At 36.6% G+C, this 26,327-nt stretch overlaps 2 protein-coding genes across 2 annotated transcripts in view; one reads left to right on the top strand and one right to left on the bottom strand.

Annotated features, from left to right (window-relative positions):
- Nucleotides 1-26,327, bottom strand: part of LOC135200103 (uncharacterized) — a 120,010-nt gene that overhangs the window by 12,112 nt on the left and 81,571 nt on the right. The window lies entirely within an intron of this gene.
- LOC135200102 (uncharacterized) lies at nt 4,040-24,502 on the top strand. The gene is made up of 3 exons (XM_064228426.1): nt 4,040-4,203; nt 12,227-12,406; nt 23,805-24,502. Exons 1-3 carry the CDS (start codon nt 4,153-4,155, stop codon nt 24,330-24,332), a joined length of 759 nt encoding a protein of 252 aa, XP_064084496.1. The 5' UTR covers nt 4,040-4,152; the 3' UTR covers nt 24,333-24,502.

Genomic DNA, 26,327 nt, shown 5'->3' with positions numbered 1-26,327 from the left:
CTGCAACCCTTTTCATTCCTTTTGCTGTACTTACATTCTTATTCTCTTTCTTCCATCTTACTTTTCACCCACTCCTAACAGTTGTTTCATAGTGCATCTGCAAGGTTTTCCTCTTGTTACACCTTTTTTAAACCTTCTCACTCTCAAAATCCCTTTCAGTGCTAAATAACCTGATAAGTTCCAGCACTTTGCCTTTGGCCTAATTTTTATTTTTATGTAGGTTTTACCTCCCCTTGAGCGGGAGCTGAACAGACTACAAAAGAAAAATGAGAAAAACACTCTTTGAATATCCATTTTCTATCCATCTATTTCCCCCCTCTCCCTCCAGTAGGGGACCAATAGGTACAAACACTTGAGCCAGTCAGTCTACTTCTGTTGCCATTTTTTATAGGAGGCAGACGGATTGTCAAGTTTGCTTGACAAAATTTGTTTGTTTTGGATTTTCTTTTAATTTTATTTTGAATGTTGGATGGCTAAGAACCTGCAAGGTAAGAGTTGCCATGGTAGGCATTATTCCAGTTTTATTGACGCTCGTAAGATGTGTTACTAAGGGAAGGATTATTATTGGAATAACCAGTGTGATTCATAGTACAAAGAAATCATGCAGAATTAATTGTGACTGAAAAGACCCTATTAGTTTGTAGAATAAACTAAAGATGAGGGTAGGTCTCATAAGACTTGTGTTATAGGGATGCATGTTTTGTCTGCTTTTCTTCAATCTGTTACTCTAACTAAGCTTCCCTTGTAGGGGGATAGTGACATCGGTGGACCTCATATGGTGCACTTTAGGCATTACTTAAGGTTCTTTGCAGCGTGCCTTCAGCCCCTAGTTGCAGCCACTTTTGTTCCTTTTACTGTACCTCCTTTCATATTCTTTTTCTTCATCTTACTTTTCACTCTCTCCTAACACTTGATTCATAGTGCAACTGTGAGGTTTTCCTCTTGTTACACCTTTCAAACTTGTACTGTCAATTTCCATTTCAGCACTGAATGACCTCATAGGTCCCAGTGCTTGGCCTTTGGCCTAAATTCTATATTCAACTCAACTAACTAAGCTGCCTAATTGATTCAAGACTTGTGACTTTTGTCATTTTTATCTATTTCAGTCTTTTATAAGTTCAATTCATATTTTTAATTCCAACCTCATATAGCACTTAACAATCCCCTCATTTATCATTAATTTATTATAATTCATTAACTTCATTCCATACCATTCCATGTTTTAGACATAACATTTTATGAGCGTATTTTTTAAATAATTTCCTCCTGAATGATTTCGGGCCAGCACTGGAAGAGTCTGGTTAGACTCATTGGGCTGGTAAATCTTAACTTTATAATAATAATAATAATGTACTACCCTCCAGTAGGTCTCATTTAAGTTCAATATTTCCTTGCACTGGAGGGAGGGCCAGTGCCCCCACTTTTGGCTTGCCACGTTCATGGCATGTCCTGTCTTGCTTCCTCTTCATGCATTGGAGGAAGGGTCAGTGTCCCCATTTTTGGCTTGGCATGTCCTGTCTTGCTCCGTTTGTGCCTTTAGCAACAGGGAACCAGGACAAGTCAAGAGCAGTGCGGATCTGTGCCCATTGTCTCCTTCCTCTGTTCGAGAGAATAAGAGGAGTCGACCAACGTATTTCCCCCCTCTTAGATCAGCTTGGTAGGAGTAATGCTTTGACTCTCTGGTAATGTTAAAGAGGGTTTCACCGCTTTTGCCAGGTACTAAGCAATCAGCTGAGGCTGATTTGTCAAGGAAAGTTTCATTTTATATTTTAGTATAGTTTTGCTTGAAACCTTTATAGTTAAAGCTCATTTGCAGTTTAAGACTAGTATTATGTACAAATTAGTTTCTAGAGAGGAGTCTAGAGTTTCTAGCGCTTTCCAATGTAGAGTTTCTAGCACTTTCCAATGTATTGTGGCTTTCCTTGGCCAGCCTGATTGTGCACCTTGCAGTTTTGGCACTCCTGCCACCTGCACCTAGTGTAATTTTATGCATTTAGCCTCAGTACTGTGCCTCTCTCTTGTGCGTTGTGCACCTAAAGTTTCTTTTTTGTCTCTATCAGCACCAATACCCGATTATTAGTGGTAATAAGTGGAAATCGGCTCATTGTGATGCCAGTGAGTGGAAATTTGCACATTTCGGTGCCAATAACTGAGGCCGCTGATAACTGGGGACTGCCTGTAATATCCGGACATGCTAGCTATTTGATTTTAGGTCGTAAGAGATATTCCTCTTTAGGGAAACTTTGGATCCATCAGCCCGTAGTCTGGTAGATATCTCCAGGCATTGAGAGCTTTGGCACTTCACGCCTGAGTGCTTCTCAACCTCTCCCCTGGTGAGAGGGTCCTTTCTTTGTTGTCCAGTGGAGTTCTTGGATACTTCCATTTCTTGTGCAGCTGTCTGCAAGACTAGAATCGTCTCCAGTAATTGATGTTAGAGACAAGGTATCTCTCTGGTCAGAGCTGCTTGTCACCAGGTAGCTGTTTCACTCACCTGTCTTTCCCATGAAGCTTCTTTCTGCCATGGTTTTTGAAAGGCATGGTCAACTTTCAACCGAAGTTTGATTCGAGGAGTAGATCTTTTCATTTTGTGGGAGATCTTTTGTAGCAGTCTATCTTAGGGATTCAAACCCTGGAGGATCATGACTCTCTCCTATAGGAGTTTTGACTCATAGCCTGTATGAGTCTTTTCGATGGTTGTCAGACATATGTCTGAACACAGAGGATGTCTGGTTTAGCCCTGTCATCTGCATAGGTATAGACAAATCATCTGGGCTCTTGTATGTGGTATGAGGAGGATGGAGATCTGTTTATTAGGAATGTCCCAAATTGTGCAAAGAAATTCAGTACTGTCAGTCACTTCAGTTTGAACCTTTCTCATTATCCTTATTGAAGGGCTTTCCAGTAGTGACTCTTCTTCTTGAAGGAACTTGACACCTCAGATTTGTATGTTGACAACTGTTTGGTTAGTGTTAACAGAGTTGACAATGGAGTTTTGTAAGTAGTATACACTTCTTTGCTCTGTAAGTTGTTCTGCAGGCATTCTCTCTTCCAGTGTAGAAGGAGAATTGTAGCCTTACATTACAGTATACTTTGCAATGTAGGAATTTATCAGCTTTCAGGTATGATGTGAGGAGAAATGATCAGGTATTATCATCTGCACATTGTTTTAACTGCAGACTGTTGCCCACTAGCCCTAGACATTTTCCATGGCCCAGTGGTGGCTGTTCAATGGGTTGGATGGTGAGCCCAGCTCCTTTAAGGACAGGTCACACCTTGTCAAGGTATCCTTGTTCTCCTCCCTCTCTTTTACTAACCTCCTAAATGGTAAACAGAGAGTCAAAGTGCCATTCCTTATGCAAGCTGGACAGACGTGAGTGCATGTTAGCTTTTGGAGTGAGCACTAGTCTTTTCATAGGCAATGAAAGGATGCAAGTTTCCCTCCTCTCTTGGCAAGGGTAGAGGACAGACAATAAAGCAAGCGTGTTTGTATTTACCTGTTTTATTGTCTGATGTTTCAGTATGGGTTCTTACAGCCTGATTGAGTAATGGCATACAAACCTTTTACTTAACGGTCCAAGAGTCTAGCGTCTGCTACATCGCGTTTGTGTTTTATGTAAGAGGTATGGGTTTCTTTCCTCTGCTCCTAAATGGACCAGGAGAGTGACGCCCTAGGCTTGGTGAACCTATCTGGCAGTCCAGAGAGTACCCAGATTCCTCTCACTAATGGTTAAGCCTCCTGTGTATAGAAACAAATAACAAATTTTAAAAATAATCAGTACAAGTATTTTTCTTAACATACAAACCTGAAGTTCTTTATATCAACGGTTCACCTCAGCCACCCCTCACTCAGGTACCAGGGCTGGAAGGCAAAGTGGAGTACAGACTGACAGGTGGATGAGGCTTGTCAATAAGTTTGAATGGCTGTTCCAGCTTGTGTTCACAATCAAAATTCCATGTAGAGAACTTCAGGTTTGTATGTTAAGAAAACTACAAATTAATTTTAAATTCCATATGGTTAAGTCATATTAATGTTTTCTTTTCCAGGACTTTACAGAAATTCAAGAGAATAGCAGTGGCACCAAAACAAAGACTTTTAAGAACATTCCAGAGCAATATAGTCATCTGGAAGAATTGAGCAAATTTAGATTCAAGATGTCTCAGAAGCAGGTGGCTGCCGAGCAAAGCATTCCTCAAGGAGTAATGGTAAGTGATGGGGTTGATTGTGACAGTTTAATTCCTACTGGTAGCAAAAGACAAGTCTTGGGCACAATATTTTATTGTTATAATTGTTGTTGTTATAATTGTCATTCAGAGAACAATCACAGTCTGATGACAAATATAAAAGACAGAGGTCCTTTAGATGTTTGAAGTGTATATTTTTATATAAGTAACCTGCCAAGTAATAGCATAGCTCTTAGTTTCTACTTAACAGCAGCTCAAAATTGTGAAATTTTAAAATCCTCTGCAGCGCTCCTTTGTTTTGGATGTAGGTAACTATCCCCTCCCACTTTTAGGGAAGAATAAGTGCAACAGTGCTAAAGGGATCAATTTGCTTTTGCCTGTCAATGATGTAAGCACTTCTTCAGGCGATTCAAGAGGCTTTGGAGGGTCCTTCTTTTTATGTGTGATGAACATGACAGTAGGCAGCTGTTGTCGTTGCTTCTTCACGGCAGTGATGGCTTGATTATAGGGCTCCAATGCCGTATCAAGAAAATTGGAAAACTTTACAGAGCTTTCAGCATAAATTTACTGTCACGGTCCATTACATCAACAAGGTGCTGGAGGGAGTGCTGTGAAGGCTTGGATCACTCCCTGGTCCATAGGCTGGAGGAGAGAGGTGGTGTTGGGATGGAGGGACTCGAGCTGGACTCCCTTGCATGTCCAAATCGCCCATGTATTGCCTAACTTGAGGAAGGAAGCTTTGATGGAACCAGTGCTCCGTAAGGACTTTTGGTGATCCAGTCCTTGAGATTGTGCATCCAGAACACAGGCAGCAATGAATTGTTCTTATTTTTGAGTGCCCTGGGATTTGCAGCCTAGTAAATGAGGCTTGGTTTGAGCAGAGAGCCAGCTGCATTCCAGCACATCAGGAGGGTCACTCTGTCCTTTTGTGCCTTGAATCTGGAGGCTTTAGCTTCAACCTTCAATAAATATGTCAAGGACAGCATCTTTTTCCAGACCAGGCCAGTTTTGTCCATATTGAAGACCTGTTCTGGGGTCTCGGGATATTTCATGGCCACCTCTTTGTTGGCCGATGCTACTTCCCCATGTAGGGAAATAGATTTTAAGTGGAACCTCTGATGGAACCATCCTTTGCTCGCGGGACTGCCTGTACCTCATTAGCTTTCAAGCATTACAGTATATTTCTGTTTATAAGGCAACCTTTTGAGAAGATGAGGTAAAAAATCATGGCAAATTTTCATGAATTTATCTCGTGTAGTACAGTGGTCAACCCATATTCGCAGGGGATGCGTAGCAGACCTCCCCCCCACTACGAATAGTTGGAATCCCTATAAAAATGCTTAAAACCTCCTATTTTGTTAGTTGAAACTCAAGAAAAACCGACTAAAAATTTTCATACCTTTATCATAGTTTTATCACAAAAAGTGCATTTTATGATGAAATTGAGAGAGAAAAAAAAAAACTGGAATTTGTGGATATTTCTCATAGAAAAATACTGCAAATAGGCAAATTTTCTGCAAATAATGGGGGGAAATGTTCCAAAGAGAAATCTGCGAATGCGTGAGTCCGCAAATCCGGAGAACGCGAATATGGGGGATCCACTGTATAAGATGACTGCTAAATTAAAAAACAAATTTTTTGGGGGAAAAAAGTGATTATTTGCAGAAGTTAAACAGTACACCTATTTATAATATTTGTAATACAGCTAGTTGTCAACTTACGGCCTATGGAAGTTACGACTGATTGACTTTACAACCACCCACAATTAAAACAACTGGGAGTCCGCAAATCCGGAGAACGCGAATACGGGGGATCCACTGTATAAGACAACTGCTAAGTTAAAAAACAACTTTTATTTTTGGAGGAAAGTTATTATTTGCAGAAGTTGAACAGTACACCTATTTATAATATTTATAATGCAGCTAGTTGTAGACTTACAACCTATGGAAGTTACGACTGATTGACTTTACAACCACCCACAACTAAAACAACTGGGAAGCGACATGAGCAAGAAAGAGTGGTGTCCAGCTGAACGTATGACAGTTTTTCCCCAGCTCCCGCCTCTCCACACATGCAGGTAATTTTTCGAGCTGCTAATGACTGTTATCTTGCATTGGCAACGAGCATATAACTCCAGTAAACCTATGCCATCAAACACAACCATAGATAAAATTGAGAGAGAATCAATTTAATCAAAACTACAGGTCTTGACACATTTTACTGTTGTTTTCATGCCGATAAAAGATAAGTAATGTAACGGTAATGCTCGTACTACAATGAAATCAAGTGAAAGTAGCAAACGGAGTCACATAATATTTCACACAATAAACATGCCCACAACGCTATCTGTTAAAAAAATAATTTAGTTCACGAGACGTATTAAATTCATATTTCCCCTTAAAAACACATTGTATAATGACAAATTATCTTGTCTCTTATAAGTAAAGTATCTAAATATTTTATGCTAACTAGAAGCAAGGCAATTTGCTCCGAGTTGAGTTAAATATGGCAAAATAAACTTGCATTTGCCATCAGCTGATTTCCAAACCAAAACATTGACCGCTTTGTTAGTATTTTATGATACAATGATATAAGAATACATACAATATTATTGGATACAGTAATGTATAACTTTTTAAAAGATTCATGGAAAATATGCGTATTCATTGTGTTTTTACTTCAGAAATATACATAGCCATCAGCAGCCAGACTTCGCCCAATTATGCCGATGTCGGTTGGAATCTGATTCCCGTTTCGTGTCCAATTGTTTTTCTACTGATATATCATGGTCAGAATGCATTGAACCTCCAGAATTGGCTTATATTAATAAATTACTAAATTATATCGTAGATGTAGTACAGTGGTCCCCCGTATTGCGATGGATGCGTACCAGACCCCATCGTGAATAGTTAGAACCCGCGAATAGTTGGAACCCCTATAAAAATGCTGAAAACAGCCTATTTTGTTAGTTAAAACTCAAGAAAAATCCACTAGGTTTTTTAATAGTTTTATCACAAAAAGTGCATTTTATGATGAAATTGATAAAAAAAAAACCCAGGAATTTGTGGATACGTCTCAGAAAAATATGCGAATTTTCCGCGAATAATGCAGGGAAACATTCCTGAGAGAAATCCGCGAATGTGTGAGGCCGCAAATCTGGAGAACGCGAATATGGGGGTCTACTGTATATACAGTATACTGTAGGCTAGGCCACTGTATTCGTATGTATATGATATATGTACCATGATATCATCGTACACGCGAGGCTTACTTGTTAATGTTATATAATTTCTCTTTGTACTGAATTATCATAAGCCAGTGTGCATTGAACCTAGAGAATTAGCTGAAATTAATAATGATTATGCCATATATATACATAAGGCATACAATGTAATGTAGGCTAGGCTACCCTTATGTAAAGATGGTACTGATTACCCTAGTGTAGGTTAAGCTAGTTTAATATTCTTACGGTAAATTAACATGGGCCGACTTACGTCCAAATTGTCTCACGACCAGTTGGTTGTACCCAATTGCGGTTACTGTAATACTACAAAATATAAACACGGTCATGCACACCAATTGCTTTCGATATTGTTTACATTCTCAGAATCTTGGCTGATTGAGTATTATCAATATCTTCAATTAAATCAATATCTTCATTGACATTAATTGTAAGAAGAGATATAATTAGGAGAGATCTTTTCTCATAAATAAACAAAGTTTGGTTGAAAACGTGAACATATTTACTTCATTGTATAAGCATTAGGTGTGATTTCTCCAGTTCTGCCGTTATTCGTTTTATTCAGTTATAACCTGCAGCTTTAATTTACTAGAACTCTTTCATGAGATCTCTATTGCATGAAGGATAAACAAAAATGTATTTTATTTTTACTTATCAGCAGGGTATAACTTGACAGTTTTAACGGAGCTCTTAATAAAAGCTCAATATTTATGGTAAATGACGTCAACAACCAGCTAGTTTTTCAATTTGGTAGTTTATGTCAATACAGGTTCACAGTCACTTCATCAAGAATTCTAAAAAACAAAATTTTTTACAGATATCGTTCATATGACTCAGTTGTTCTAAACAGTTACAACCAGCTTTGCATGCTGCCTCACTTGATGTTCGCTGCGATTTTGTTTTAAAAGCGAAAATAGAAAGTATCATAAAATCATTTTAAAGATGTCATTGATAATACTGAAGATGAGTTGTGTGATAGCGATGACAAAGCTGTAGTCGACTCACCAGAACCAGACTGGAATCCCTATGATGGCCGCATATGTGATTAATCTTGTAGTATGTATGAGAAAATTTTTATGAAAAATGAATATTATGATATCCTAATTGTTATTACGACTGTAATTACGCTATCATTGAAATTTCTGGAAGGTTACCGAAAGATAAAGATTGCTGTGAGTGCAACCGAAACTCATGTTTACATTTTCTCAGATGGGATCATATAGATAAAAGTTTGTTTCATTGATATAGAATTAGTCCTCAAATAGGCTATGTTATGAAGATAGGCTATTAATATATAAGGTAAACATGGTTTTATTACCTTTATTATTATTATAAAGTGAATCTTTATTCATGTTGGGGGTATCATTTAACCTTGATTATTATGATAATGTGTATCATTTAACCTTTTATTATTTTTATTATTATGTAATAATGTGAATCTTCATGTATGATGGTGTTTATTGCACCGAGGCAGAGGGTAGCCTACTGGTACACATCTTAGAATTTAAGGTTTGAGTTTTAGATTTGTAGTACAGTATAGGATAATCTCCAATTTTTAGGGGTGAATTATAGGATGTAAAGGTCATCTTATACACAGAAATATACAGTATACTATATCCCTTATGTCCATTCGACAATCAACCTACTGGTAGTATGGTTGTTCTTTGCTTCTCATAATTTTAAGGGAGTTTAAACAGTGTATAAAATTTGTTGGCTGTACCTTGTGAATTTTAGTTGCTGGTATGGTACACCGAAGGGAAGCATAGGGTAGTGAAGTGTCTAATTTTGGGGAGGGGGGTTACAATGTCCCTGGAGTACTCAGCACTCTTAGTGGATGGGTTGTGGTTTTACTCCAGATTAGTTGACAATATAATCTGGTTGTTTTTTTTTATTATGGTACTGCGCCCAGGGCAAGGGCAGTTTTAAAGTTCTGCTAACCATTGGATAATTCCTTGACTGCATAACTTTTATCAAGACTTTAATAGCGATCGGAATACTCCTTTTTGCCCCATAGCTCCCCCTTTAGTAGAGGTAACTCTCGGATTTACCTCCGTACCACTACAGCTTAATTTGAGCACCAGCCAGAGGTAGTTTCAACTGCAGGCTCTCTTGACTAACAAAGAACAACAAGCATTGTTTTCATTGCTAGCAGCTTTTCCATTTCTAATTCATTACATGACTTAATGTTTAAGTGCAGAATATGGCCATGTATATATCCCACCACCTGTCAGTGTGGGATTCAGCTGTACAATTACATACTTGGTAGTTACATATACAAAATGACAATTTTAGGATAAAATAAAATGTTATGTATACTTACCAAGTAATTACATGATTGGAGCCGTCCTTCTTCCCCTCTGATGATCCTAAGCATAAACGGAATGAGGATTGCATGCCGAGTCATTTCATTTCCAATATCTCTCATTAGAGAGCAATACTGGTCACCTACACAAAACATCCATGTCTCTACTACCACGAAATTGGAATCTAAGCTTCTGCGAATAAATGAAACTGATAGCTATAAATACAGGCAGTCCCCTATTTCAACGGGGGTTCCATTCTTGAGATGCGTCATAAGCTGAAAATCGTCGTAATCCAGAAAATTGTTGAAAATAGTAAAAAATCCTAAGAAATCCTTACTCCGACTGCTTTGGTTGTACTATACTGAAAACTATGTAAACTGCATTTTTATTCGTTTTTCATCAAAAAAACTTCAATTATTGTTTACTGTATATACTCTTGTAAGATTTGATATTTAATTACCAATTTTATTGTCTAAAATTTTGAGATTGGACATTATACTATGTGGTATAGGCTAGTTTTGGAAATGTGCAAGAGTTTGGCACTAGGCTAAGCCTAGGCTTTGGATTTCCCAACAACAAACAATAAGTACAAATGTTGTTTTACTTATTTAGAATCTTTTATTATTGTCATGTTGTTTCTGTATTGGAAAAGTGCACACTTTCCCAAGGACTAAGGTAATTCTATCATATTCTTTGAATTTCCTGACAACGATGTCAACAAAGTGACAGACTTTTATTTTTAAATGATAACGACAACAATAAATATAAATGTTGTTTTACTTATCTGAGAATCCTATATTATTGTTTTGTTGTTTTTAATTTATGGCAGTTCTAGGCTATAATAAGTCCAACCTTCATTTCCTGAATATAAACTTAGTAGCTGCCATTTGTATTTCGTCAGCTGACAACTCTGTTTACGATTCACAAAGAATCATGTATTTATTTTATTCTTTTGGTAAAATGATGCAGTAAATTGAAATACGTAGTATGCAATACATTTAATGAAAAAAAACACCATTTGTGAATAAAACATCATAAAGTAGAAAATTATTCAAAGTCTGCTCTCATCAAAGCTAGCAAATATTTTATAGAATTCTTCTTCTGTTATAATGTCATGATATGTTTCATTATAGCTGTTGGTACATATCTCCATTAGGTAAAGATAGATTAAAAAATAGAAATGAATGGTTATTAAGTATACTGTTCGGTAGTTTCAGTGGTTGAAGAGAGAATAAAAATGTATGCTTACTATACTGTGCACTAGTTAAAAGTGGTTGCTTGGCAATCTATCGGCACTCGGTAGTGTTGACAAAATTATTGTAAACCAAGCAGGTCAGGAGCTATTTTTCTTTTGTTTATTATAGTTAATAATTAATAATTATTTGAAATAACTACATACTGATTATTTATTTATACATTTTATAGGCATATTCTAAGCTTTTAGCTTAGTTTTAGGTGTCAGAATCTTAGATTAGGCTACAGTAGCGACTGTTAACATAGCCTAGGCTTATTACCAGAATCAAATCTCAACTTTATAAGGGATATACAGGCAGTCCCCTGGTTACGACGGGGGTTCCATTCTTGAGACGCTTTGTAACCTGAAAATCGTCGTAAGCCGGAACATCACCAAAAATCCTAAGAAAACCTTACTTTTAATGTTTTGGGTGCATTAAAAACTATGTAAACTGCCTTCTTATTGCATTTTGCATAAAAAAACCTTCAAATATTGATTATTTTGCATTTTTGGTGTCATATTTCTTCTGCCAGATGAGTGTTGTAGGCGTCGTAACCCTGATAAATATAATTGAAAAGCGCCTTAACTTCGGAACGTCGTAAGCCGAACCCGTCGTAACCCGGGGACTGCCTGTATGCTGAAATCCTAATATATGCAGTGAAAATTGAGTTGAACATTACTGCAGTCAACTATTACTCAAATATATACAGTATTTTGTCTTTTTGGAGTCATATTTCTTCTGTCAGATCGGGTTTGTAAACCTGGAAGAAATTTCTGATAAATATAATTGAAAAGTATCGCAAGACACTGAAAGTCGTAAGCCAGGGACTGCCTGTATGTATATATGAAATTTTATTTTATAATAAATGTAATTTTTGCCCTTATTACACTACTGTTGTCTTTAAGCTTGTCTTATTAAAATTTCCTGTGAGCAAAATATGTATTTTAACAAAAAAATTGCTGGATTATTTATTAATCAGTAGTCCTATCTGTAACCACGTCTAAGAAATTAATGTTTCTGTAGGTATGAGTTTATTAAATATGCTCTTCTATAATAACTGTTGACCAGAAAGTGGTATAGTATTGGTTTTAATTTTACTGTGATTGTATATAGCAACAGATGATATTTATGCTGTCTCTTCTCACTTACTCTTCCAGTTTCTTGAGCTTTATCCTTCTCCCTTTTTCACATCTTCCAGAAATGTGCCAGTCTTCATTAAACTGTTGTAATTGAAGTGTATCTGTTCCTTACTGTACTGTAAACAGACAAGATCCCAGGAGGAAGCCGCAGCAGTTCTGAAAAAGCTTGCTTTAGAAGGAGAGTTGTATGCCTTACAGAAGTACCAAGGAGGGATGAGGTCAGCCAAGATAACATATAGTAAGGATAAGTTGTTGCTACATCGTTTGAGGAAGAAGCATCCTCCTTCAGGTGTTAGCGTTGTATGTGTGAGTACATATTTGATTTGTTGCAATTCTGTTGCTTGTAATTTTATTTTTACAACATGGGTTTCACAGTAATATGCATGGCAAATACAGGTGGCCCTCAGTTAGTGGCAGGGGTTCCGTTCCTGGCTGCCGACGCTAAGCAATTTTAAAGCCTACGGCCGCCGCACACCTTTTGTCGAAATTCTAGACCTGTTAACAGCACCCTAGACCAGTCAAACAGCACCGTAATCCTGCAATGGCGCAATAAGTAAAATTATATTTATGCAGTATAGTACTATAGAATTTACTATACAGTACATTATAGTATTATAAATACTGTAAAGTGAAAAAAGCCTAGCTTTAATCCTTTGGATGTCTAGAGTATGTAAAGATATAAGGTTTTATACAGTTTACTGGTAGCTGTAGTGTTCAAGTTACGATAATTCATCTTACGATAATCCGATTTTATGAGAGACCAAATTACAATAGCCTAACTTTATCCCATCTTCTAGTTACATAAGTTCAAAAACAGCAAAAGAGAATGATGAAAGCAGGGTTTTAATGTTATACTCGTTGCGTTAACATGTACAGCCATGAACAACCGAACGAGAAACAATTTTTTTTTTCCAAGTACAACCAAATTGGATAACATCCGTTTGGCTTGTATTTCAATCATCGTACTATAGTACACTATTACCGTAGCTGTTATAAATGACGTTCTGTAGAATAGAACTGAGATATCTTAATGTAATAACTATTCGCTATAGATCAAAGATCAACATAGATCAAAGACCAATCAGGTAATATACTGTTAAATTTAAACCTAGTTATAGCTGAAGCTGAGAATACTGTTCAAGCTGCTTAATGATTATTATCGTGCATCGGCAACAAGGATGAAACTCTAGTAAATGTATGCCATCAAACACATCATTTCAATCAAAACTACTGTACTTGAAAGAACACATTTTACTGTTGGTTTCATGCCGATATAAGATAAATAACGTAAAGTTATATTACAATGATATAAAGGAAAATTGCGAATGGATTCACGTAATATTTTTACGCAATGAACATGCCGCCAACGTAATCTGTTAATGGAAAAAAAATTAGTTCAAATCACAACAAGACCTACTCAATCATATTTCCACCTAAAAACACAACACGTCGTTAGGAAAAATAACCTTGTCTCATATAAGTCAAGTATCTAGATATTCGTTTATGCTAACTAGAAGCAAGAAAATTCGTGCAGAATTGCGTCGCTTAGATTTGCCATAGTATTTTATAATACAATAATATGAGAATACAGACTATATTATTGGATACAGTGAAGTAATGTATAACTTTTTAAGTGATTTATGGAAAAGATGTGTAATTAATAAAATAACAGCATGCATTTTTTGGAACAGTGGTGGACAAGAAAGAACATGAAAAAACATCCTCTGATAACGTGTAGGGCAGTTTCAAAAGCTGCCTTTGTATCATATTTCTGCGCAGAAATAAAAATACCCTATTCTTAATACATTTTCATACACATTTTAAACATAAAAGCATGAACATTTATAAATCGACACATCCATAGCTAAATTTGCACTTATGTAACTCGATATTTTCGGCATAGAACAGCGTCAGAGGCATATATTTTACCCTAATACCTATGTAATAGCTCTCCATAAAATTTCTTAATATCATTTGCATAACCTTTATGGTCTGAACGGCATTTCTACAAATGTATGAAGATAGACATAACGGCGCTGTTGACCGAAAATTGTGCCGTAAAAATACCTTAAAATGCCTTATTTTTTAATGAATATTTTTGACGACAGCCGTAAAACCGATTCGGCGCTAAGTGATTGCGCCGTTAACCGCGGGCCGCCTGTATGCTGTAGAATTGCTAATAGTATGTTATTCATTAACAATTTTTTTTAGCATAGTTGAAGAATTAGGCCTTTAGCTTTTTAGCAAAGTATTATTACAGAACAAATTCTCTTTCTTTCTCCTACCATTGTTGATGATTCATTCATATAGTATTGATTTCATTAGCAGATATTAATTTCTTATGTTAAATAGCATGCTGCTATAGTTTCTCTCTCTCTCTCTCTCTCTCTCTCTCTCTCTCTCTCTCTCTCTCTCTCTCTCTCTCTCTCTCTCTCTCTCTCCATACAATTTCAAAACTGCATTTGATGTGTACATTAACATTAAAGATATAAAATCTACTGTACCATACATGCTCTTTTACATGTGGTGTTTTAACTTCGCAGATTAAATGAAGTTGGTGTATATATTGAAAGACGTTGGTTCACCATGAGTCGGAGTTGGAGTAATTATACTTGAAGAAATAAATAACAATTACTTTCAGAAAATGTAAATTATAATTACATTTAGAAATAGCAACTCCATTATAATTACAGCATGACGCTCAAGACAGTTTTCCTTCTGGCCTTGGCATCTTCCAAGAGGGTAGGAGAGCTCCACGGCCTAAGCTATGATGTGAAGCACACCAGGGGTGGGGGAGGGGGGGGTCAGTGTCCTTCCAATTTGTCCCGGAATTTGTGGCCAAGACCCAAAATCCCTCTGAATGACTTTGTGGGTGGTGATGCTCATGAGCTTTTGTTGTGCCCTGTCTGGGCCCTGCGTTGCTATCTTAAAAGGACTCGGCACTTTAGACCAGGTTGCCACAGACGTTTTGTTAGCACAGGCCTTAGGAAGAAAGAATACTATCTCTTTTTGGATACGGGAAGCCATCAGACAGGCATACTTGACTCTTGATGATTCCACCACCACGTCTGTGCAGGATAGAGCGCATGACTAGGGGTATTGGTCCCTCTCTGGCTTTCAAAAAGAACTTGGCTGTACATAGAGTGCTGGGCACTGGTACTTGGTTACGCCAGTCCACGTTCACCTCTTTCTTTTTTAAGGATGTTGCCCACAGATCTATGGATACGTTTTCCCTGGGTCCGTTGGTGGCTGCCCAACAGGTTGTATAACTCATAGTTGCCCTTAACAGGGCACTTTTGTATCTTGCCTAAGATGATTGTGTGGATGAGAGAATGAGTGAGTTGGCTGGTCTCCTTCTTTCTCTTGTACCTTCCTTTCTTCCTTCGGGCTGGTTAAGGAATAGACTCGTCAGTAGCATTTGCTTCACTCCTTGGCAAGGAGGAGTTGGGATTAGTACAAAACCTAGTGTACTGGTTTGCTATTGGACAATCAAAGTTTCTCTTTGGTTCCCTATACAATGATTCTCCCATATATCATTGTACATCACTCAGTGTCTCAGTGGTTAGATATCAATTTATCTAGCTTCTCAGCAGGCTTCAGTCCCTCTCCAGAAGTAATTTCTTCTGGGATCTGGACTGGTGGGTATGCCCCCAGCCGGTTTAGGATGTCTTATACCTCCCTCCAAGTATGAGTCTATCCTGTTGTTAAGACTAAAGGTTTGTTCGTGTATGAACAAATGACAAATTTTCTAAGACAATTTGCATTTTTCATAGCTACAAACCTGAGGTCTTAACATTATACTGTCCGCTTCTAGCTGCCCCGCTGTTTGTTAAGACATCCTGAGTTGAAAAAGACTGACGAGGTAGCGTAGATGAGTGGTCCTTGACCGCTCTTCACCCGATCTACACGTGTTTTGCCAGATATCACAAGATTCTTTGCTTGTATTTGTTTTTTAACCGGATCCAGCTAGGCGCTAGAAATTATCTTTATCCTATTGTTAAGACCTCAGGTTTGTAGCTATGAAAAATACAAATTGTCTTAGAAAATTTGTCATTTTTAAGTGCTACTTGTAACCCTTTATGTAAAAAAAAAAAAAAAAAAAAAAAAGGCCTACAGTAGTATATCAATACCACATACATCAAATGTCTTGTTCAATCTTTGTTGGAAATTGTACTGTGTGTGGGAAGCCTTTCATGACATTCTACCTTTGAGGTAAAATTCCCTAGATGGGTTCTTTCCTTTTGCATGATATTGGCAATAGGATTTTAAACTATCAGTGAAAGAGAAAGTGGTTACCTTAGGCTCTTGTTGTAATGAGTATCCTTTAACACTTGAGTACTAATTGATCTCTTGAGTTGGCATGTGCTGGCCACTTTGGTGGGGAGCATCAACATCCACATTCCTTTGAGGTGCTACTATGATTCACTCCCAAGAATAAGAGGTCTTTAGTGATTATATATTGTATAATTGTTATGGGTATAGATAAGTGTGATTATATATTGTATAATTGTTATGGGTATTTTATGCATTGTTGAAATATGGTGGGTGTCCTATATATACTGCTTAATTTGATAGTTTAAAAAATATATATGCCTTAAATTATCATACTTATATATACCTTGAATTATTTGTCATTTGAAACAAAAATACACTCCAGACCATCATCCCAAAGCATCCTAAGACGTCTTAGGTTAGTACCCTTTTACAACTTACTCTCAAGTATATATACCCCCTAAAATGCTTTTAACAATGATTTACTCATTTTAAAATTTGAGCCTTCTTGCGCACAGGCAGAAAATATAAGGGTGTAAGGTACACAACTTTTCCCCCGGGCCAAAAAGAACATGCATAGAAAAGTTTTTGGTAAAATTCGGTACGACTGAACTATAACTGATATACGCTTCTGGTTAGTGTTATTATGTCGGAAAAAGATTGAATTATTTCCTAGAGCAATCAGGACATCTTTACGAGGCTTAGAAATGATAAAAACAATTTGATGAACATGAAATTTTTAAGAAAAATCATAGATATTTTTTGGAAATAATCATGAAAAATATAATAATTAGGTTTGGGGAGTGTTTTATACCTATATTGTGTAGCAATATTTGATCTTTCATGCAGAAGCAACCAAAATGTGTTTGCTAATGAGCTGTAATTGATTAAAAAATGCTAATATTTTTATGGAGTGCAATTTTTAAATTTTCCAACCTACTTATGTTGTTTTGTATCTTAGCTAAGTAATCTAGTGGCATCGGGTTTGCGTTTTGTTCAAGATTCATTATTTGTCGACCCAATGGCGTCAACTACGTTTTCTATGATTGATGCGTTTCTTTTTTGTGAATTTTTCTAGAAAATAACTTACATATGACTGGCTCGGCGCATCATCTGTGCACTTACTGAAAAAAATTTACTGACACGCTATGCGCCATCAGATCACGAGAGGGTTAATATTAATGTAAACAGCAAAATATCCATAAAATATTTAATACAAATTAAATCAATCTTTAATACAAATTAAATCAATCTGTTGTACAGAACGTTTGATAACTAATCAAGTTACCCTGTATTGTCTACATGAGACGTTTTCTCTCATAGCATTGAAGTATTAAGCCTTTTAAAATTATCATTGAATATTTTTTTTTTGGCATAAAAACTGTTTATTCACTATAGTCAAACCAAAATGTTGTGGTGGGTGAAAGGAGGTTTCTCCCGGACCATATCGTTCACAGTTAAGAACATTTTGGTCATTTTACCCATAGGAAACCGATCTACTACTTAAACCTAAAGTCCCAGCCGTAAACGCGGATTAAGCACACACATGGAGTGTTCGCTCCATATTTATCATGAATTTTGTATTCATTTTTTCTAAATGTATCCTCGAGTAACCTTTGCGTGTGTGTTTGTGTGTGCGCAATAGACCGAAATGGAATTTAGTACACACATCCATATATAAATAACTGCTAAAATGGAATATGGACAATAATCAAATGGCTTGAAATTATGGCATTATTACAAAATCTGTGATTATTATTTCCAAAAAACACACGAACAAAGGAAAATCATTAAGAACAACCAAAATTTACTCTTGTTTCTTTAGAAAACAAAGCACAGTAAATGACTGATGATCTCAGGTAAAGTCATAAACAAGGGATTAACCTCGAGGATGAGATTTAAAAGGATAAATAGATATGGCAGAGCTGCATTCTTTTCCTGGCCCCACCCTAGCCATCTTAGGATCCTTAAAAGACATCTTTTATTCTTTATCATCTAATATTCTTTATCATCTAAAATTATAGTTTATCAAAGAAACACAAAGGCAAGATATGGTTGACCCTTTGCAGCCTACAGATGTAGAGATTTGATAAGAGATAACCTTATATAATTGCACTACTTATCCCAGAAAAAGACTGCCTCCAAACTCCCTATAAGCCAAGTTGATCTTATTGAAAGATTTTATAGGGGACTGGGGTCATGTCTTTAAAGGATTGAAATTCCAGCTTGCATGATTAGGATTTAACTTGTTATTATACAGCCATAAAATTCATTGGGTCTTTCATTTTTGTCTATATATATATAACAGCATTTGTATATGAACGTTGTCATTCACTTGACTCACCCTGTAAATTCATAATAAGGAGAAAAAAGCGTAAGAAACGAAAGTGTGGGTGAAGGGATTGGTCTCACACCATCCAGTACAGAACTTAATCCGGCTTTACTAATAAACTGAGATTCCCTTTTGTCTACTAGGGAAAAAGTCCTAAACTTTTAGATTCAAATACGAAGCATTCTGACGAGACCTCTTGTCATCCGCCACAACATTTTGGTTCAACTATAATACCATATTTTTTCATGTCGTGTTTGTGACTAAATACTGAATTTTGTAATAAAAATTGTTTACAGCATACTTATAATGTAGTTATGTATTTTTTAACCCTAAATTGCGCCTCAGTGGCGTGGTTGGTATAGTGTTGGCGTGCCACCTCGTTGGTCGCGGGTTCGATTCTCGGCCATTCCATTGAGGAGTGAGAGATGTGTATTTCTGGTGATAGAAGTTCACTCTCGACGTGGTTCTGAAGTCATGTAAAGCCGTTGGTCCCGTTGCTGAATAACCACTGGTTCCATGCAACATAAAAGCACCATACAAACAAACAAACAAACTTGAGTTGCAATAACAGTCTTTGGGTGGACGACGGAGTGTCTCATGGTTAGTTACAATATTATGCGCCATTGATTTGGGGGAATCAGGTGGGAAAGATGTGCCATTACTTATATAGCCCATAAATTCACTAATGGCAACTTTTAAATATATCTTAGTTTTACCAGACCACTGAGCTGATTAACAGCTCTCCTAGGGCTGGCCCAAAGGATTTGAAATTTTTACATGGCTAGGAACCAATTTGTCACTTAGCAATGGGACCTACAGCTTATTGTGGGATCCGAGCCACATTATATTGAGAAATTAATTTCTATCACCAGAAATAAATTCTTCTGATTCCCCGTTGGCCGAGCCGAGAATTGAACTTTGGACCGCCGGATTGGTAACCGAGCGCGAAAACCACTCTGTCAAGTATGGCAACCTTTAGAATGGCTAAAATCCACTGGGCAGCTCATGAGAGACTTAGTTGGAGTCTTGACTTCAAGGGAGGATGTAGTGCCTGTCTGTCTCACAAGATGTCTTTTTGTAAATTTGCTCATAAATATACCAAGGGGCTGCTGTTGGGTTTAGTTCTTATTTTTTATGATAGTATGTCAGTTATAAATGTAATTTTGCAATGAAATATTAGAAAAAACATGTATAAACCCAAAAAAGTTATTGCATCTTTGTTCTTGGTAAATTTACGTAATTACAGTAGTGCCTCAGGTTATGAAAGTAATCTGTTCCGAAGCGGCCTTCGTAACCTGATTTTTTCGTATCTAGAACTATGTTTTACATGTAAATTGGCTAATTCATTCCAAGCCCTACAAAAACACCACAGTAAATTTTATGATAAAGCTAAATTGACCAATAAACAATGAAATACAACAATTTGGACCATTCAATACCTAACATAACCATGACTGCACCTGTAAATAAAGTGTATTAGTGTACAGGGTACACAAAATATTGTACGTACGTATGTAGTAAAATGTGGAACCTTACCTTTCGAGTGAGGCGATGTCCGAAAGTGACAACAGAGAAGGAGGAGGACAAATGGCAGGAAACATGAACACTTAACTTTACGAAACACATAAAAAAATGACAGAAAACATTAACGCTAAACTTTACAAAACACATTAACAAATGGCAGAAAACATTAACACTTCTTGATTATCTCCATCTTCTTTCTCCATAGAAAGCATCCTCTTCTTTCCGTGAACTTCGGCAACATTCTTGGGACCCATGGCTAATAACGTAAGTAATTAACCCAAAACGCCGACTGGACGTATTTTACGTCGACATTTTTTGTCTCTCGGGTGCCGACTGGACGTATTTTACGTCAACATACAAAAGTTTTTTTAAAAATTCGCGGAAAAATACTTTTAGGCCTACCAGCCGAAAACTCTTGAATCACGCGCCTTGGGGGATGCTGGGAGTTCACGGATCAAGGTGTTGTTTTGTTTACAATCGTTACGCAGGCGCGCAAGCGCGAATTTCTTTCTTGCCGCACTAAAAAGTATTTGTGACACATCTCTGAAATTATTTCGTCACTTTGACATAATTTTTGTACCATTTTAAATTAGCCGTTACATGGAGTATTATATATGAAAATGTGCGCATTTTTATGTAGAATACAACAAAAAAATACTTATGATTGTAGCTTTTATCAGTTTTGAGATATTTTCATATAAATAACGATAAGTGCCAAAATTTCAACCTTCGGTCAACTTTGACTCTACTGAAATGGTCGAAAAACGCAATTGTAAGCTAAAACGCTTATATTCTAGTAATATTCAATCATTTACCTTCATTTTGCAAAAAATGGGAGTCTCTAGCACAATATTTCGATTTATGGTGAATTTATGAAAAAAAATAACATTTTCTTTACGTCCGCGCGGTAACTCTTCCGAAAAAATCATACGTGCAATTGTGGTAATGTTTGCACCATTTCAAATTAGCTGTTACATAAAGTTTTATATATGAAAATGTGCGCAATTTCATTTAGAATACAATTAAAAATAATTGAAGGTTGTAGCTTTTCTCATTTTCGAAATATTTGCATATAAATCACGATAAATAGAAAAAAAACCACGTTCGGTGAACTTTGACTCTACCGAAATGGTCAAAAAACGCAATTGTAAGCTAAAACTCTTACAGTCTAGTAATATTCAGTCATTTATCTTCATCTTGAAACAAATTTGAAGTTTCTAGCACAATATTTAGATTTATGGTGAATTTAAAAAAAAAAAACTTTCCTTCTCTCCGCGCGCGGATTCTCCGCCCACAAATCTCCAAAATGTGTATGTCCCCATTCTCGTAATATTTGCTCCGTTTTCATATTAGGCATTTCATAGAGTTTTATATATGAAAATGTGTGCAATTTCATGTAGAATAAAACGAAAAATACTTGAAGGTTGTAGCTTTTCTAATTTCGGAAATAATTGCATATAAAAAAATATATAAAAAAATTTGACATTCAGTCAACTTTAACTCGTCAGATATGGTCGAAAACTGCAATTGTAAGCTAATACTCTTACAGTATAGTAATATTCAGATTTATGGTGAATTTTTGAAAAAAATATTTGTTTACATCCGCGCATTATGAATTCATGCATTTTGTGATAATATTTTCTCTGTGTTGCTTTTATCGTTTTACAATGTGTTATATACCAAAATGATCGCAATTTAGTGTACATTACAACGAAAAAAAAGTAACTTGTTACCTTTAACCGTTTTGCGCACAGCGCGATTTGAATACAATTATATATGAAATTTTGTTTTTGCGCTATCATATATCGCATTATTTATATATGATAATGATAATTTTTTTCATTTCTGATGGTTGCATACTAAACTTCAGGCAATGGCAAAAAAAGGAGCCAAAAATGAACTCTTAATCTTGAAAACTAAGCGCGCTGTGATTTTTTGAAAAAAATATTTTTTCCGCTTCTGCTCTCGCTCTGAAACACCTCCGGCACACGGGAGACAATTTTTATTTTACCGCTTCGGCGTTTAAGGGTTAAGTTCACACACAACACGATAAAGTAACTTACAGTACAACGAAAGCGAAATCACTAACAAGAATTTACGTTAACAAACTAAATATATGTGAACGAACGAATTCCAGGTTTACGATAACGCTGCCGCAAAAAATGGTCAAGGAACGCCTTTACAAGATGCATGATGGGACAGATGCTGACCAATAGGAGAGCAGGATCTTACGGCGGCGACTAGCATCAGGAACCAATGGGAGAGCGGGAGGATGGTGGCGAGTCTACTGAGTTGACGGTGCGCCAGTTTTAAAATTGTTCTCGGCGGCCCAGGCAAATCTTGGACTTTACCCCCTTTCGCAACCTGAATTATTTTCGTACACAGAAACAAAAAGATCTTTGTCTTTGCTTTCGTAACCTGAATTTTTTGCACCTAGAGACTTTCGTATGTAGAGGTTCCACTGTATGCCACAACAAATATGCTCAGAGTTTGTTACTAATTTTTTTTCTGATCTGTTTTAATATTGTTTGAGCCAAATTATAATTTTACAAGATAAAATAAATGTATTGTTTAGGAAATCAAGTATAACTTCGTAAAATTTACGATTGTCTTGTAAAAGAGGCCTTGTGAGCTTTTGTAAATAGTAATTTTCAATTTCTTGTGGAAGGTTGGAAAATTTTCAGAATTTTTTTCTTAAACCTTGTGCATTATATTCCTCTCTCCATTGAGGTGTTTTTTTATTTTTTTTTCTCTCTTAAATTGACTGACCTCAAAGTTTACCCGGCCTGGGGTGCTGCATATTGATTTATTACCCCATCCATTAAGGGTTAAGCTCATTCCAGGTTGGCCCCTGGACTGGAATGAGCTTGATAGATACATTACATTATAATTATGCTGTAAATCATTTTTATCATAAAACTCAGTATTTAATCACATACAACATGAAAAAATACAGTAATTAGTGAATAAATAGTGTTGGTCTTCGAAAGAAAGCAAATTAGCAATAATTTTAGTTATATGGTCCATAGAAAAAGTTCGCAAATTAGTGAAATTACTCCGTGGAAAATTGAATAATGCTTTCCACAAAAATCCGAGACAAAGTGGACTAAAAAAACGTGAAATGCATAAAACCGGGTGGGCACTGTACTCTCTCTTATGTTGTACATGCTCTGGATCAGATGTTTTCCATACTCTGTGGTCTGAGGTCTTTCGAACTTTATATTACTGATCTTTTATACTTTATACTATTTGGAGTCTTCTATATTACTATGTGAGATCTGTCTTACTCTGTATCAGAGATGTTCTATAGCTACTCTGTCATACGTCTTTCATACATACTTTGTATCAGAAGCCTTAGTGTGTCTGTATTTATCTTTTCTTTTATTACTGGGTTTTACTTTGGAATTTCTGTATTTTGGAAGTTTTCTTTTTAATTTTTTCCATTTTGTTAATGCCATAGAATATTATTTTTATCATGACCTTTGATTATTTTAACAGATAGGTTACAATTACTGTTTATTGTATCTAATTTGAGGAAGATCATCCCTTGGAATGTAATTTTTTCTTTTTCAACAGCACAACGATGTTATGAAACTGGTTGACCCATCATCAAGACTGACCTTCCTATTGTTGGAAGAGAAAGATTTCACAAAATTTGGCAAAGTTTTTATACGTCTTCATGGAGACACCTTGGCAGCCAAACAGTTTTCTTGTCTGTGCACTGGTGAGAGGGGTCCTACTTATGCAGGTTTTACATGTGTAGATATTTTTAATGAGAAACACAAGACACTGGAATATGTTCGGATGGGAGATTATGAGAACTGCAATGGCACTGGAGGAAAGCCTTTGTTTCCAGGTTTGAATAGCAGCCAAGATGATTATATAAGGCCATGGGTAGCTGGCACAATAGAAGGGTGTTGGGTATGGAAAAGTGAAATTAGTGCTCAATTTGACATTCTGTTGAAGGATAACCCAGGGAGATTTTGTGAAGCAGCTTTTGGCATTGTGGAAGAAGGTTTGAAAGTGTTAAAAGAAGCTCTTTTGGAGTCCTCATGTATCGAGATGCTCCGTATTAGTGATTGTGGAATAGTGTTGTGTTCCTGAACAGCATACTTATTCCCCATGAAAAGCATACAAGGAGATGTGAAGTAGTAATGTGGCAGGCCACCCATAAACTTTTGTCATTAGCTTTTAGTTTAGCTGTTGTAGTGAAGGGTGCTTTTTTTGTATTTTTATATCTTATTTTTTTTTTCCAATAAAATTATTCTTATTAAGATTTGCTGTTTGAATGCCCATCACCATGGTAAGAAGAAACCTATTGCTAGAGTTGAGAAGAAATTGAGAACAACTTACTTTTATTGTTCTGTTTGTTCCGCTGTAATAATAAGGACCATTTGAGGCCTGTTGTTTATATAAGTAGAGGTGCTATATATTTTAGGAACCAGAACATGCCTTTTAGCAAAGCATCTACTTGGAACTGAGCAAATCATTGCACTAGGCTAGTAATGTTAGTTCCCAATCAAGAACCCCCACTCCATACACAAGGAAAACTCTTTACTAAGGACTGTAATGGTAATCGCTTCATAGCAAAGAATTACATGTTAAAGGAAAGGAAAACGCATCTTCAAGAAGTTCTGCAGCACGGATGCTTTCGCGCGTGTGTTGGAAGCGCCTGTTCTCATGATGGTTCTAGAATCCGCAGGAGTTTTGTGGAACTTGACAGGCGCCGACGCGACGTGAGAAGCGCCACGATTTCTGATGCAATACCTCGTCTAGATTCTTCTAAGAAGTTCCGGTAATCTCGGGAGTCTGTGATGCTCGCCGTAGGCCCCGCCCCCAGAATGCTGTATAAATACGATGGACGAAGTAGGAGAAGGGAGATCATCAGTTAGTCACAGAGTAAGAGATCATCAGTAAGAGCCACAGATCAGATTATCCGTGAGAGATCAGCAGCAGAGATTGTCAGAGAGAGATAAGATAAGAAGGAACCAACGAAGGATCAGAGGAAAAGTCGTCGAGAGTTCTTGGTTGAAATTCTGGAATCAAGTCCGTGTCTTCAGGAGACCCGACGAGGTTTTTTCGACATTTGAGCAAGACTTCAGAGAAGAAACGTTCTGCTAAGGAGGTTTTGGCGAGTTTCCTGCCCTCTTCAAGTATCAATAGTAGACATTATTTTTTGCAATAACGGAGGCAAGAAGGCGTCTACAATTAGATTTCTCCTTTTGTGAAGCCACGCTTCGAGTTGCAAAAACCTGGTCGGCAAGTACTTTCATTACCTCACTGTTACCCAGTTCATGCAGTGAAAGATTTTACCTTTTTATGTAAATAGGAGACACCATTCTGCATTTATATTTGTTAGTAAGCTTGTAAATAAACCTTTGTTGTGTTAGTGTTTCTTTCTATATTCCTATCCCCAGTTTCAACTGCTGGTGTTGAATTCTTTTTGTTTATCATAATATTGAACCTGAAGCGGACCTCTCTTTCGGTTCGTAACATTGTGGCGACCTTGGCCAGTAATATTCAGCTTTAACAGTTTGAAACAGGGAGAATATAGAAAGAGCCAGAATGAGTGAGATGGTGAAAGAGTTTATTGAGTCCGGTAAGCTACTAGGTCTAGAGGGAAATGATCTCCTTGAGTATGTTGAAAAGAAAGAAAGAGAAAAGTATGAGAGAGATGAAGGAGCGGCTGAGAGAGAGGAAAGAGCAGCTGAGAGGGAAGTGCAGCAAGCGAGAGAAGCAATGAAAATGCAGTAAGAGAGAGAAATGTTGGTAATGCAGCAGGAAGAAAGAGAGAAAGAACATGCATGAGCAGGAAGAAAGAGAAAACGAACATATGCGTGAGTTGGAAATTGCTCGGTTAGGGGAAAGTACTCATAACAGTCGGACAGGCGAGAACGAAAAAAACATGTATTATAGGCCTGCCACCTATCTGTATCAATGATAATAATATTAATAATAATAATTATTATTATTATTATTATTATCATTATTATTATTATTATTTTTATAATAATAATAATAATCATAATAATAATAAAAAACAGGAGCTTGTAGAAATGGGTATTATATCTTGGCAACACTGGGTCACCCAAGATCAGC

This window comes from Macrobrachium nipponense, chromosome 26 (genome assembly GCF_015104395.2).
Source record: "Macrobrachium nipponense isolate FS-2020 chromosome 26, ASM1510439v2, whole genome shotgun sequence".
NCBI lineage: Eukaryota > Metazoa > Arthropoda > Malacostraca > Decapoda > Palaemonidae > Macrobrachium > Macrobrachium nipponense.
This window is presented reverse-complemented; position numbering and strand designations above follow the sequence as displayed.